The sequence below is a fragment of the Drosophila erecta genome, unplaced genomic scaffold (assembly GCF_003286155.1).
Source record: "Drosophila erecta strain 14021-0224.00,06,07 unplaced genomic scaffold, DereRS2 tig00000000-arrow-pilon, whole genome shotgun sequence".
In the NCBI taxonomy this organism is placed as follows: domain Eukaryota; kingdom Metazoa; phylum Arthropoda; class Insecta; order Diptera; family Drosophilidae; genus Drosophila; species Drosophila erecta.
In genome coordinates this window covers 17,940,651-17,953,368 of record NW_020825194.1, presented here as the reverse complement: position 1 = coordinate 17,953,368, position 12,718 = coordinate 17,940,651, and the positions used below count along the sequence as shown (strand labels likewise).

Here is a 12,718-nt window from a genome sequence, read left to right as displayed (position 1 = left end):
TGAAGTAAACAGAATTTATTACAGGGTATGTAGTTCACCTGTCAAACTACATATTTGGTGTGTAGTATTTTTCAGTATTTTTGGAAAGGCGTTATGAGCAGTATTGCGGTTCCCGCACTTGCATAATTCTAGTTGTAAATACAGTTGTTAATATGTTGCAGGTACTTAAATCCAATTTATCAATGGGAATACGTATAAGACATATACATTTATATTCCCAGGCTATAAGGACGCTTCGCTGGATACAGCCAGTGCGTGCTCTGTCCTCCGTGACCACTAGTCCCGGCGTACAAGCCAATCTTCCACCTGCGACACCCGCTCCGGAACCGGATAAACTCTATAGCAAGCTGGAGATTGAGCTGCGTGGTATTGATCCGGCGGTTCTGAAGAGCTACACCTGGTTCGCCACTACGGCTGCCGAGCATTTGGGCATTGAAAAGGGCAAATGGTAAGAGGTAGGAATACGCCTTTTAAAAGAAATCTCTAACATATGTTGCTAATGCTCATGCAGTTGGTCACCTCGCAAGGCGCACCACGAGCGGATGACGCTCCTGAAGTCGGTGCACATCTATAAGAAACATCGTGTACAGTACGAGGTGCGAACCCACTTCCGCTATATGAACTTCCACAAGCTGACGGGCTCCACGCTGGACACCTTCCTAGAGTACATTGAACGAAATCTGCCCGAGGGCGTGGCGCTGCAGGCTTCCAGGACTGAGCTCCAGCAGATCCCAGAGCACTTGCGACAGCCGCCGGAGCAAGTGTAGCTGAAGTCAATTCGACAGTAGTCCATAGTTATTAAAAGTTCAATATGAGCTTGAGATTAGGCTAATACGAACAGAAGCACCAACAATTTGCACGGTAATCGTCCGCATTCGGGCCCCGTTCGCGATTAGCGAAGATAAGTTTTTGTCAAAATATTAAAATAAAAGTCGTATCTTGACACACACAATGGGATCCACTTGAAATGTGAGCAAACAAAATCGGGGCGGGCGCCCGCTGGCAGACCAGTAGCTACTCCAAACCGGACGGAAGCGAATCAATCAGCAGAATGCAGCGGGCACAACTCACTTCACAGGCCCTGCTGGCCATAGCCATTCTCTACGCATGCCTGTCGCCCGCTACCTGCGTGTACGAGGCGAAGATCTTGGCGTTCCTTGAAGAGTTCCGCGTACGTATGTGCCATCCAATCCCGAATCTGGGTCTGCCCGCTTTGGACCCACTGCAGTTCGGCCCTGTCGAGACAGAATTAAACAACAAATACCTCGTGGAGTAAGTGAAGGCCAGCATATGTCCTAGTAGGCGATATAAATCCTTTGATTTCTAGCTTTACAGGGTCCATCGACAATTTTCAGTTGCACGGATTGTCTGATTTTGATGTCCCTGCACTCAGCTTGTCCCCGGTGCCCACTCTGAAGAACACCATTAACGTTACCCTCCCACTCACGCACTTCGAGTCCTTATACACCGCCAAGGGATCCTTGGCCTACATCCTAAACTTGGCCGGTGATGGCAATGCCGAGTAAGGCCAACTTTTTTCATTTCAACCATCGAACAAATCTCTTACTTACTGTTTTTAGAACCTCTATTACAAACTTGTCAATCCTCATTTCGTTCCGATTGAGATCCGTGTCTCCCCTGGCCATATATTCCTTACAGATTGAGCTGGGTTTGGGAGGACTATGGATTAACTTTGAGAACTTGATGGAAGAGGAGCGTATCAATGATTTTATCCATGCTTTGGTGAACGAATTGGGAGTAGAGCTGCTCGGCGACGTCTGGGATTATGAACAGGGCACAGTGGTCTCCAAAGTCCAAGCGGTGGGTTTACAATTCAGGATTTCAAAAGCAAAATTTTTTCTAATTCAATTTCCATGTATGTCTTACAGGCCGTTAACAAATTTTTGGGTCAGTTCACTCTGTCGGAAATTATTCAAATAATAATTGGTGGAGGCGGCGAAGGAGAAAGTGCACCCATATTTGAGGGTGTGGAACCCGATTGCAAGCTTGAGGCTAGTCCGACTCCCTAAGACTGACTGTATAAATCCTTTTAAACTTATATAAGCCACTATTTTAAATTAGCTTAATAAATATATGTACGTTTTTATAAATCGGGGACAATGGGTAAGCACTTGAAATTATACAATTTATAGACCGTTTGACGGTTTAGCCACATTTACTATATATGTGATAAGGACTATCGAACTATCAAAAGCCCATTTGCATTTAAATCCGTCCGTTATCAGCTCCCGTATGTTCGATAGCGCGATCAACAAAGGCTTTTGTTACCTATGAACACGGAATAGTCGGTATGGGGTCTCGATAAGCGTTATTTTCACAGCCGGTTATTGATTTATGACCACCTTGTCGGATTATAAAAAAGAAGAGGCCACATAATTCCTGAAACTCACTGGGAGCCCAAAAACTTTGTGACGTGCATGCCCAAAAAAACCCCTATATATGCAACCTATATAATGGCAATCAAACGCCGAAACCTTTGATAATGTATAATGTCGAAATATCAGATTGAAATTCTTCAGTTGCCAAGATAATGTATACCATTTGTAGCGTTTCCCGCTGATAGCAAAAGAACCAATCAACAATGTGTGCTTTTAACCAGATTAAGCACCACAATGTTTGATAAAAATAGTATAAACCTTGTATTAGAACTACTAACAAGTAATGATAATGTGATGTACTTAGGCTTATAGGTGTGGGTCCCAGCCCGGAAAAAGCATGCAGAGATTGCTTGGTAGAGTGGCTTCATTGATTAATCGCTCCACTTGTGCCTCGACATTCGAGTCGCCTAGTGTGCCGGCCTCTCTGCCATCCAATTTGTTCTGCACCAGAAGCAAAGCTCGCTGGGCAACTAAATTCACTGATTCCTCGCCTGAAAAAAATGCCAAATTATAGAGAGAACTGTACAGGTAGTAAGTGAGCTTGAGCTCACCGGATTGCTGTGATGCGTGGCCTGGTTGCTTCTTTTTAAGTACACCCCAAATAAAGAGTGGATCGTAGAGCAAAACCTCGAGAATGGTGGTAAAAACGGACTTATATCGGCGAAGAATATGCATGGTAGCTTCACAGGATTTGGCAAAGACTCCTTTTGTACCACAGATTCCCATTGGTGCCACAAAGTCGCGAGTCAACCGGAAGGGAACGGTCTCTGGTGTCGTCTGGATTTTGCCCTGCTCAAACGCTATGCCTAAAAAATGCGCACAAAAATTGTCATTAGCATGAACAATATCAATATCCGCATTTATATTATGAAAATTATGCACCTACCAAAATCAATATGAATGACCTCAGCTGTCTGCTGGTCTATTAGGATATTTTGTGTGTGCCGATCACCCAGTCCAAGAACGTAGCCCACCATTGAGGTGGTAGCTACGCTATTGGTGTAAGCCAACCGTCTCTCAAACCAGACGCCTGGAATCGGGAACTTCTCCAGCAGGAAGTAATGGAAAACGGGCTTAATATTCTCGCATATTCGCTTGTAAATGGCATATCGCGCCTCCTTGGGAAACTTGAGGTGATCCTGCAAATTAAAAAAATAATATAAGCTACGAAAACCTCTTATTTAAAATGAAACGCACAGAGGACAATTTGCGGCACTTGTTGTTATTCCAGTCGTTTGGCCGGTATCGCGCATGCGCCCCTCCTTTCCCTTCTACAACCAAGTAATGACCCACAGGAACCGAATTGGTGCACCACTCCAGGATGCCACTACGCATGGATAGCGGGGTGACCTTATAGGTGCGCAACTTGAGCTTACGCTCGATAAATTCGGAGTCCTGGTTGAGCAACTCGTTGACAATGCCGAAAACCTGCTGCATCACGGCATCCTGCCGTAGATCATCCTTTCCCTTGACCAGTTGAGCCCGTGTTTTACCATCAGAGCATACGCACATAATTTTAACAGGCGCATTTAATCCCCCACACTGTATAGTCTCGTTGTTCCACTTGACGACGCCTGAGTGGATTGAGATTTGGTTATTAAAGGCATAACTATAAATCTTCGGTTCCCAAACCTACTTATTATACTGTACTCCTTGCTGGGCATAACAGGCAGCTCGAGGGTCGGGCAATGTACGGCATTGAGATTCCGCCAGCGCCTCACCTTGTCAAACTGCTTATTGCGGACGGAATCCGACACCGGCCTGTTATCGTCCGTCTTTCCCTCGTTGGCAAAAGTTATGAGTGCTGTGAAAGAACGAGTCTTAGCCAAGCATTTGAGAACAATGTAGAACCGATTCGTTTACCTGGCAGCAGCGACTCCAGCTGCTTGCTGCATTCCCCTGCTGTGGCATTCTTTTCGCATATCATAGCAATAATCTTACGCGCAATTCCTGATCGCTCTGTATTGCTGTTCTCGCCATCCAGGTGGGCAAACACAAGCGGATACAGCTGGTAGAATGTATGATATGGATGATCTGTGCCACATTGCACCAAAAGGTCTGTCAGCCCCTTGAGCAGGCTCGTGTTTTTGGAATTAAGGCGCGCTGTCAGTTGGTTGGCGGCGCAGATGAATTTGTAACTAGGCACTGTAAGTATCCCCTCCTTGATAGACTCCTGGCACTGTTTACTGGTTGCGTTGGTGAACCACAGCGAAATTATGCGATAGATGGCGGCACTGGAAAAGCCGCTGTCCAACCGACAATACGCCATATAATTGGTCAACGCCAGGCACAGATACTCTGTAAGCTTCTCTTCAATCTGATTTAGCTGTCGCTCGTCCAAACTAGCGTAACGTTTCATCTGGACGGAGATGACGCGCCGGTCTTGGTTCTCGCGCTGGGTCACCTTTTCCGCCGTCTGGCGGTTCTGCTCGATGATATCTTTCAACGTTTGATACTCCTGCGAGTGTCGGTAGTCGTGTAGTTGCTGATACTCCCGATCAGCATACTTTGCAATCGTTGCATAGGCTGCCGTTCGGTGCTTACTGGCGAAACCATCAAGCTGTTGCCAATCGAAGATGTCCCGATACTTTTCGCTCAGCGTCTGGCGGTGCAGCACAAAGTCATCAATCAGCTTCAGCGAATTATTGAAGTTGTGAGACTGAACCCAACTTAAAGTCTCAGCATTGCAGTCTAAGAGGAACTCGCCTTGCATCCTGAGAGCAGGAACTCGTTGTACGCAGTAGACAAACTCATTATTGTTGGTCACATAGTCCAAAATCGCTTTAGCAATTTGTTGGTTGCCCATCTTCAGATTGATTTCGGCATCTTCCAGCAGAACGCTTATCTAAAATAATATGCAATTACTAACATATGTAGAATTGATTGTAAATTTAAATATTATTAGGTAACCTTGGTGGACTCCCTAATATTAGGAAGCTCCCGTAAAGTAGCTATGTACTTGGCTGCCAGATTTAACTTCCCAGCGCTTTTGCACTCCTTAATTCCCTTCATTAGGTACGTGCTAATGGGATCCTTTTGATAGAACTCGCTAATTCTGCGACTAGCCCTTGTTCCCGCCAACTTCAGCAAAGCAATCTGATGTGCAATCACGTATTCCTTACAAGAAAAATTTCCGTACGTAAGTTCCAATTCCGTTTGCCATTTCTTGAAAATCTTGGTCGTCAAAGCAGGATCCAGTTGAGAGCCAAATTGGATCTGATGTGTGAAAAAAACTCAAGGATCAGTAAAGTATATCGCGTAATTCCGAAGACACCATCACCTGGCAAAACTCCTCTGCTTGTTGAAGAGAGCACAGCCACGTCAGGTACTTGTACACACTTTGCAGGCACTCCACGCTGATCTCCATCAGAATGTCGCGCACACAGCTATAGGCCATTTCGATGGCCGACAAGCTGTTCTCCTCCTCCCGCTGGCCGATACTTCTGAGGGCAACGAAGTGATGCCGCTTGAACTCTTGCTCCAGATTAAGCGATGTCCTAACAGTCGTCTGATTTTGCTGATGCTTTGCGTCTGTTAGCGAATCCCACTGCCCAAGGCGCCAAAATATTTCATAGTCGGGATCAATGTTCTGGTGCTGCTGGAGTTTGGCAAAAGACCACAAACCATTTCCTTTCATTATGTCTATACAGAGTTGACCACTGGCCCTGTCCAAGTGGTCCGACTCCAACAAAATGGTGGATAAATTGCTACCATGGCCAAGGAAATCCAAACGGGAGCGCATGGGATTGACAAAGCCTGGTATGGCATCTAAGCAGCCAATAGATTCGTATGCCTGAAACGAACACATCTTTGTTTTGGAATATATTCAACAATAGTTATTTCTTACCTTTTTGGCGCAATCTTGAAAGCACTCGTTTTCCAAGAAATTGATCTTACTCTTAGGGCTCTCTGAGCAGGCCCAGAGCTCTAGGTACATTATGCTTAGGAAATAGGCCTGACAGTGATTGCTAGCCATAACCACATTGCTCAGATTAATGGGGATGGTCCTGTTATAGGTAAAGCACAATAAGTTCAAAAGGTATTTAATCTATACGAATATGAATTACCAATTATTAAAAATTCGTATGTACTCGCAGATATGCAGAAACTTCTTAATGGCTCTTTTATTGCGGAAAATCTCCTGGGTGTTCGTTGTCGTCGAACTAGTAAAACCTTCGAAAAAGTAATCCAACATCTGAGACAGACTCTCCACGTGATCTAGGCTGTTTTCCAGTAGTAATTTAATAAAAGGTAGCAGACAGCTCTTGGCAAAGGCGAAAGAAGTGGCGGCCAGTTTATCGAATCCCAGCCAGCCACACATTTGAAACATTTTGGAGACAAAGGCGCACATCCAAGGCTCATAGTCTAGGCATTTTGTTGCTTTAAGTGTTGACAGCCAATCGATGCGACGAATTTGTTTATTAGAATGCAGAAAGGTCGATGCAGTAGACTTGTCAGCAAAGATTCTTAAATTTGTATAGTGTGCTATGGAAAATTATGCTATGTTGAAAAATTATCTCTATATAATAGCAATTTAAATCTAATTACCCATAATATTTGAACCAGGCTTACTATTAACCACCTGAATGGCTACGGACACCATACCCTCGTGAGTTTTGGGATCGAATTGAAACAAGGATTTATCCAAAGTCTGGCAGACAACTCCTAAGAAAGCTTCCATGGGGTTAGCATTTGACTGCATTAAAAGAAGATAATTTAAAATTGGCAGTCTTGAAGTTGATAACTAACCTTTTCGAATGCTTCAAAGTCGGTCTGGAAATAGTACGAAACTGTGGATATTTTCAGCGGTCCAATTTGAGCCAAGCACTTTAGGGAATCAATGCTGATTGTCTTACTATGCGCGTCCCGTGTCATCTGAATGAGCTTGTTAATAACCCCAAACAAAAGTTTTTCATGTTCCTGCACTTTGTCCTTGTGGTCGGCAATCTTTATAAAATTTGAATAGTTTGTAGTTTTAAAAATATTAACTAAATATTCAAACTCACATATGTCCTAAGATCGCGCAATCTCTCTGGCGTTGGACTTAACAGAAAGGAGCGCAAATAGTTGGCGACATCCAACCTATCCACATTGGGTTGACCGGAATTGCATTCTTCTCGCAAAGGCTTAAGAAACTCGCAGTCCGTGGTCTCTTCCAAAAAGGAATTTAGATTGATCTGGTCTTTCTTTGATTGCAAAATTTGTACTACTATTGATATGGTCTTTTTTCGAACTTTTTTCGTTTCGCAGGAAAGTTGAAAATTGCTTAATAGCTTAGCTACGTCTCCGAAGTGATTTTGGAAATCTTCCAAGCTGAATGTGGCTTTGTTTAGCAAAAGTTCCAGAAACGTCAGAGCAGCCATTTGGACGCGTATGAACTTTGCTGAAATAAGTCCGCGTTAAGCAATGCGTAAGCTTCGCTAAATTTGTATTTAACTTACTATGGATCAAAAACCGAACCACAAAAAACCAAATGTCGCGAACAAAGAAGGAGCACTGGGTAACTATGGTTTCATTTTTTTGGGCCGCATCATGTACAGCATCTGCAACTACACAATAGAGGAAAAACTCATGCAAGGCCTGACTAGAAAAAGATGCTGAATAGCAGTTGGTCTTCAAGCGTCCAAAAGCATCCACCAATACACGAGAATGTTTGATTTGAAGCGTAGTCATGGATTGGATCCGACTGTCCATCGAAGACCTCATTTCAGGGTTCTAAAAGACAAGAGTTAGACGACACATTTGAAATGACCTTCCAAATACCTACAATGTGGAAGTTTAGACACTTAAAAAGCGACTCTCCAGTCAGACTATACCAGCTGGCTGTTCTGTTGCACGGCGCAAAGGAACCAAACAATCTCGTCATTTCCTGCGGATCGTGCAGTAAGCTTAACACATAGCACAGGATATCTAAGTCAAGATCTACATCTGTGGCATTCAGTTGAGAGTAACTAAGGTTTTCCGACAATAGCTGGATTTGCTCCTTAAAGTTCTGGCCTTCGCTTTCGCTGCAAGAGCTGTTTTTGACCAGTAAAAATGAAGCCACTATCGGAAGGGCCAGCTGAAGAATATAACTTGTTATTTATTTATCAAGAAAAAATTTCCTTCGGATTTACCTCCTCGCTGATGGATTTACTGCATCGTTCTATATCCTCTGTTTTGCCATACAGAAAGGTATAAGCCATAATTTCACTAGCATGTGCTTTGCGAAAGTCGCTCTTTGTTGGATAACACAGAAAATAGGGAAACCTGATGAAGAGTGAGATGTTAACCTAACTTTCTTTCGATTAGTTCAATTATCTCACTTGGAAATGGGCCAGCGCTTTGAGCTCCAATGGTGAAGAAGAATACCCGAAAATGGTCGGATAAGATCACGTACTGTTTGCCCATTGCAGGAAGCCGTTCCTTGCAGAGAAATAAACTCCCCTGGAATTTGATTTTATCACGTAGCTGAATATAGTATTACAGAGCTTACTCACTTTCAGTCAGCCTGCGCAGGGCACAATGATGCAGCAGCTCCTTCAGAGCAATCTCTTGGTGGAATGAGCTGCGCAGGAATATGGCAATTAGCATTTGTACGATTAACGCATTGTTGTTTTGAATGGCATCCTCATTGTTGTACTAAATATCAATTAGGTTGGAATTAATGTATAGCTACGCAACTAAACTTTCAATTACCGACCGTCAGTTTCTTAAACTCAATGCTCTCGTACAGCTCCTGGCAAAAATCCCAGTGGGTCTGAGAATGACCAATGGCATCGCTGGTGACGCAATTTGATTCCAGCAGAATGGTGAATGTGAAGAGTGTGGCAAAGCGCACTTCCAAAGTGGGCATGGTGATGAATTTTGCAGTGGACTTGCATATCACAGCAAAGTTCTCGAGAAGGTAAATGTCCGGACACCGCTGAGCAATCAATCCGACACAACGCAAAATTTTCGCTGTTAAATGTGATGTGTACGACTTCTTAATAGCAATCCTTAAAAGTGAGTTAAGGGCCATAAGCATGTCGTCCAAATGGTTTTCTTTGTGCGATACGAAGTGAAAAATCGCTAGAATGAAATTTATTAATAGTGTTGTGTTACTTGTTTGATTTTTTATCAGCTCACTGGGCATATGTTGAACCACTTTATCCATAATTTCCGCATCCTGGTGATGTTGCTGAAAAAGTGTCTTTAATTTGGTCACTAACCAAGTGCTGGATGCTTCAGAAATGGTTTGGCAGCTGCATAACATCTTAAAGAGTTCATAAAATTACTTCTGTTTTCGTTACGATATCACTCTTACCTTGGTCACAATAAGCACATCCTGTGGATGCCAACGCATCGTTACCTTTGCTATGTGCTCGAATGCTGCATCCCGGTGCGAATTGTACGCGCAAAGGCCAGCCAATATATTAAGGCACAGACGTGTAATTGTTCCATGATCCGCATCCAGAAATCGCTCCCTTTGCATGGCTAAAATATTTAACTCTACAATTATTAAAACGATAAATTAATTGAAAACTTCATTACAATGCAACTTAAGCGCAGCGCCAACAAATTCCACCAACATTTCGATGGGTTGCCTTTCCAAATAATTAAGTAAGACTGAATTCGTCCTGAATACATCAAGTACATAGATTTCTAGACGTAAAATCTCTGGTAAATCGCTCTTATCTAGCATCTCAGAGCCGTTCGCCTTGAGCTGGAACTGAATGGGGTATTAGAAAACTAGGTTATGCAATGTTATTCATTTGGCACCCACCTCAATGTGGCTAAGATATAGTCCAATTCTTTTCATCAGAGGACAGCCAGTAAAGGTATCTGCATCGAAAACCTTGTAATGCAAAAGCCTTTCCATTGTGCAGGTCAACTTCAATAGACTATTCAGGTTTTTTAGTATTGCCGCGGGGTTGTTCTCCTTCGCAATCTCAAAGTTGAGGCCTCGCATAACACAATCATAATTGGATTGAATCAAACAATTCTTAATTTCGCTCTGAACTTGAGTGATTGACTCAAACGGAATGGCGTAGTCCTTGTCAAAGCAAATTAGCTGCTCGTTGTATTTGTAGGGCAAAAGATTGCGTTCGGTAGGTGCAAGGATATGCTCTCGTCGAGAGATCTGCTGCAATTGCTGAACATCCAGAAAGTTTATAATGCTGATTGCAAAAGTATCTGCCTGTAGCTGGGCATCTATACTGTCTATATTGTGAATCATCTGGGCGGCGATGAATCTATCCGCACTACCGTAGGCCCAAGCTATAATAGGTTCTAAATCAGCGGAGGCTTTGTCCTGACCACACTCCTCAGCATGGATAAAGAGCTCGCGAATTGTCTGTAAGCATTCGTTACGCTTTAACATCTCAGTTGAGATAATATTGTTAAGCAGCGTGCTGGACATCTTTTGATTGAGTTTATTGTGTCTGATCAGCATCTGCAGTATCAATTGCTTTTCCTTGATCTCGTCACTGTTTACGGTCGTCTCTGAAATGAGCTGGTTTGCCATCTGACTCCAAAGCTCGCCCAGAAAATCCTCCCGAATAGATTTTGACTGCAAAAGCTCCTGTTCTTTGGTCAGAAGATTAGCCAGGCATAACCTAAGATTCCGAAGATTTCTCGCATTGCCGTACATTTGCATTATTTCCGCCACGGTGGTTACCGCCACTTGGTAGTTGGCCACATTTAGGATCACGCTGCTCAGCTGGAGTATCTCAGTGAAGATAGCAAACCAGACGTCATTAAAGGTGTTTTCCTTTTTGTCGATCAGGCTTAATACAGTTTCCATTTTATCAGCAGGTTTAGGGATTTTTTTCGGCGCATCGCCTTCCCCATTTTCATCGATCTTTTTCGTCTCTAAATGCCACAGCACCTGCAAATAAATATTTATATTTTAAGTTAAATATAATTAATATTAGTAGCTTATGCAGCTTACTATATACATAACCAGGGCAGACATCTTAATGAAGGGGTCGGAGAATTTGTTATTGCTCAGTAGTGCGTTCTTACAGCGAGCCCAGGAATTCTTACGGATCTCCACATTGACAATAGTTTTAAGCCGCAGTAGAGTTTGCGGCCATTTTTCATGAACAGGCACACCGAGAGTATTAAAGTCGGACTTATCCATTTTAAGATACATTGAATGAAGCGACTTTGAAACGCACTGAAAAAATAGATTTCTTGTGTCGTCCCGGAAGGCATCCTCGTCATGGTACTCGCATAGTTTGGGTAGAATCTCCTGCATATGAACGTTCAATTGGTGATTGTAGTTGACAGCGAGCTGAAAGATTATTGCAAAGTATGTATCATGATATAATGACATTCAGAGTCTCACCTCTGATGCAAATATCAAGTAGACGCGAACAATCTCAGTTTTTCTGGCTCCAAATGCGGAGAGCACAAAGCTGCTGAGCTCCGGCAGATATTCCACTAGATCTACATGCAGCTGAACCCGGTCCTTGGCCAAAGTGACGGTTTTTGTGATGCATTTCAGTATTCTTGTGCGCAGGACCTCTTCCATATCGACATTCAGTTCAAAAAGATAGGAGAGAATCCCTGAAATACCAGGTACAGTAAAAAACAGTCACTTTTTGACCACGGAGTCACTTACTGCTGTATTCGTTAATCTTCAGGTCGCGCACATAGCTGTCCGATGAGTAAATGCCCTTCTCCAGCAGACTCAGAATGCGGTCTCCAAAATACTTAACCACCACTCGCATCTTGATCCCATCCTCGAATGCACTGAAGATGCTCGTCTTGGCCAGGAAGTGTCCATTTCCGGCGGTCTGCTTTCCCGCTGTAAATCACATTTTAGCTTTACGGACGAGTTCAGGGGTATGGGAGTTACCTTCCAAGTTGAATTGTGTGATCTTCTCGAGGACATTGTCGTACAGATAGTTTTTCCCTACCAGCGTCTTGAATACTTTCTCATTTGCATCTTCCAGATTTGCAGCTTGCTGTTAGTAGGGCAAAACTTCAAATCGAACTGATAGTTTACAGATCATGGCTAAGAACCTTAAACAGAGCCTCCTTCGACGCTTCAAAGATTGTGGTCCAGGATAAATCACAAGTGTTGCTAAGAAACAACTTATCAAAATCCTCTCGGCAGCTTGAGAGCTTTTCATCCAGCTGCTGGATGCCCCTGTTTCGGCTGGCTGCCTTCCCCGACTGAAGGTCCCCGATGATGCGCTGGATTTCATTTAATAGTGCACTCATCCTTGCTGCCCCGCATCACCTGTTCTCGCTGGAAGCCCTATTCCAATTGTTATTGAACTTAACATAAACTAATCTCTCAAATCGTATTTAGAGTGACCTCTCCCAGAGCGCCAAAAAATACCAAGGTT

The 12,718-nt window shown here is 43.5% G+C and overlaps 3 protein-coding genes across 4 annotated transcripts; 2 read left to right on the top strand and 1 right to left on the bottom strand.

Moving 5' to 3' along the window:
- Positions 1 to 60: 60 nt before the first annotated feature.
- Positions 61 to 957, top strand: LOC6553177 (28S ribosomal protein S10, mitochondrial). 2 transcript variants are annotated; one of them, XM_001979977.3, is made up of 3 exons: positions 61 to 161; positions 222 to 448; positions 512 to 957. In XM_001979977.3, the coding sequence occupies exons 1-3, from the start codon at positions 153 to 155 to the stop codon at positions 765 to 767; spliced, it is 492 nt and encodes a 163-aa protein (XP_001980013.1). In that variant the 5' UTR covers positions 61 to 152; the 3' UTR covers positions 768 to 957. The 2 variants fall into 2 exon arrangements, with proteins under 2 accessions (XP_001980013.1, XP_015009782.1); XM_015154296.2 differs by lacking the exon at positions 61 to 161 and having other exon boundaries at positions 183 to 448; positions 512 to 952.
- Positions 958 to 1,024: 67 nt separating this feature from the next.
- Positions 1,025 to 2,125, top strand: LOC6553178. Its single transcript, XM_001979978.3, has 4 exons — positions 1,025 to 1,272; positions 1,328 to 1,522; positions 1,581 to 1,821; positions 1,890 to 2,125. Exons 1-4 carry the CDS (start codon positions 1,052 to 1,054, stop codon positions 2,028 to 2,030), a joined length of 798 nt encoding a protein of 265 aa, XP_001980014.1. The 5' UTR covers positions 1,025 to 1,051; the 3' UTR covers positions 2,031 to 2,125.
- A 507-nt stretch (positions 2,126 to 2,632) lies between these two features.
- LOC6553109 (serine/threonine-protein kinase ATM) lies at positions 2,633 to 12,712 on the bottom strand. Its single transcript, XM_001979979.3, has 28 exons — positions 12,390 to 12,712; positions 12,223 to 12,331; positions 11,986 to 12,171; positions 11,710 to 11,930; positions 11,311 to 11,655; positions 10,144 to 11,247; positions 9,912 to 10,089; positions 9,685 to 9,854; positions 9,507 to 9,633; positions 9,082 to 9,449; positions 8,879 to 9,020; positions 8,705 to 8,825; positions 8,516 to 8,648; positions 8,167 to 8,460; positions 7,841 to 8,114; positions 7,406 to 7,782; positions 7,149 to 7,346; positions 6,948 to 7,095; positions 6,467 to 6,884; positions 6,247 to 6,406; positions 5,680 to 6,192; positions 5,310 to 5,615; positions 4,263 to 5,244; positions 4,036 to 4,203; positions 3,597 to 3,973; positions 3,286 to 3,538; positions 2,951 to 3,205; positions 2,633 to 2,890 (listed from the first exon to the last, which is right to left on the bottom strand). Exons 1-28 carry the CDS (start codon positions 12,588 to 12,590, stop codon positions 2,706 to 2,708), a joined length of 8,313 nt encoding a protein of 2,770 aa, XP_001980015.2. The 5' UTR covers positions 12,591 to 12,712; the 3' UTR covers positions 2,633 to 2,705.
- Between the last annotated feature and the right edge of the window lie 6 nt (positions 12,713 to 12,718).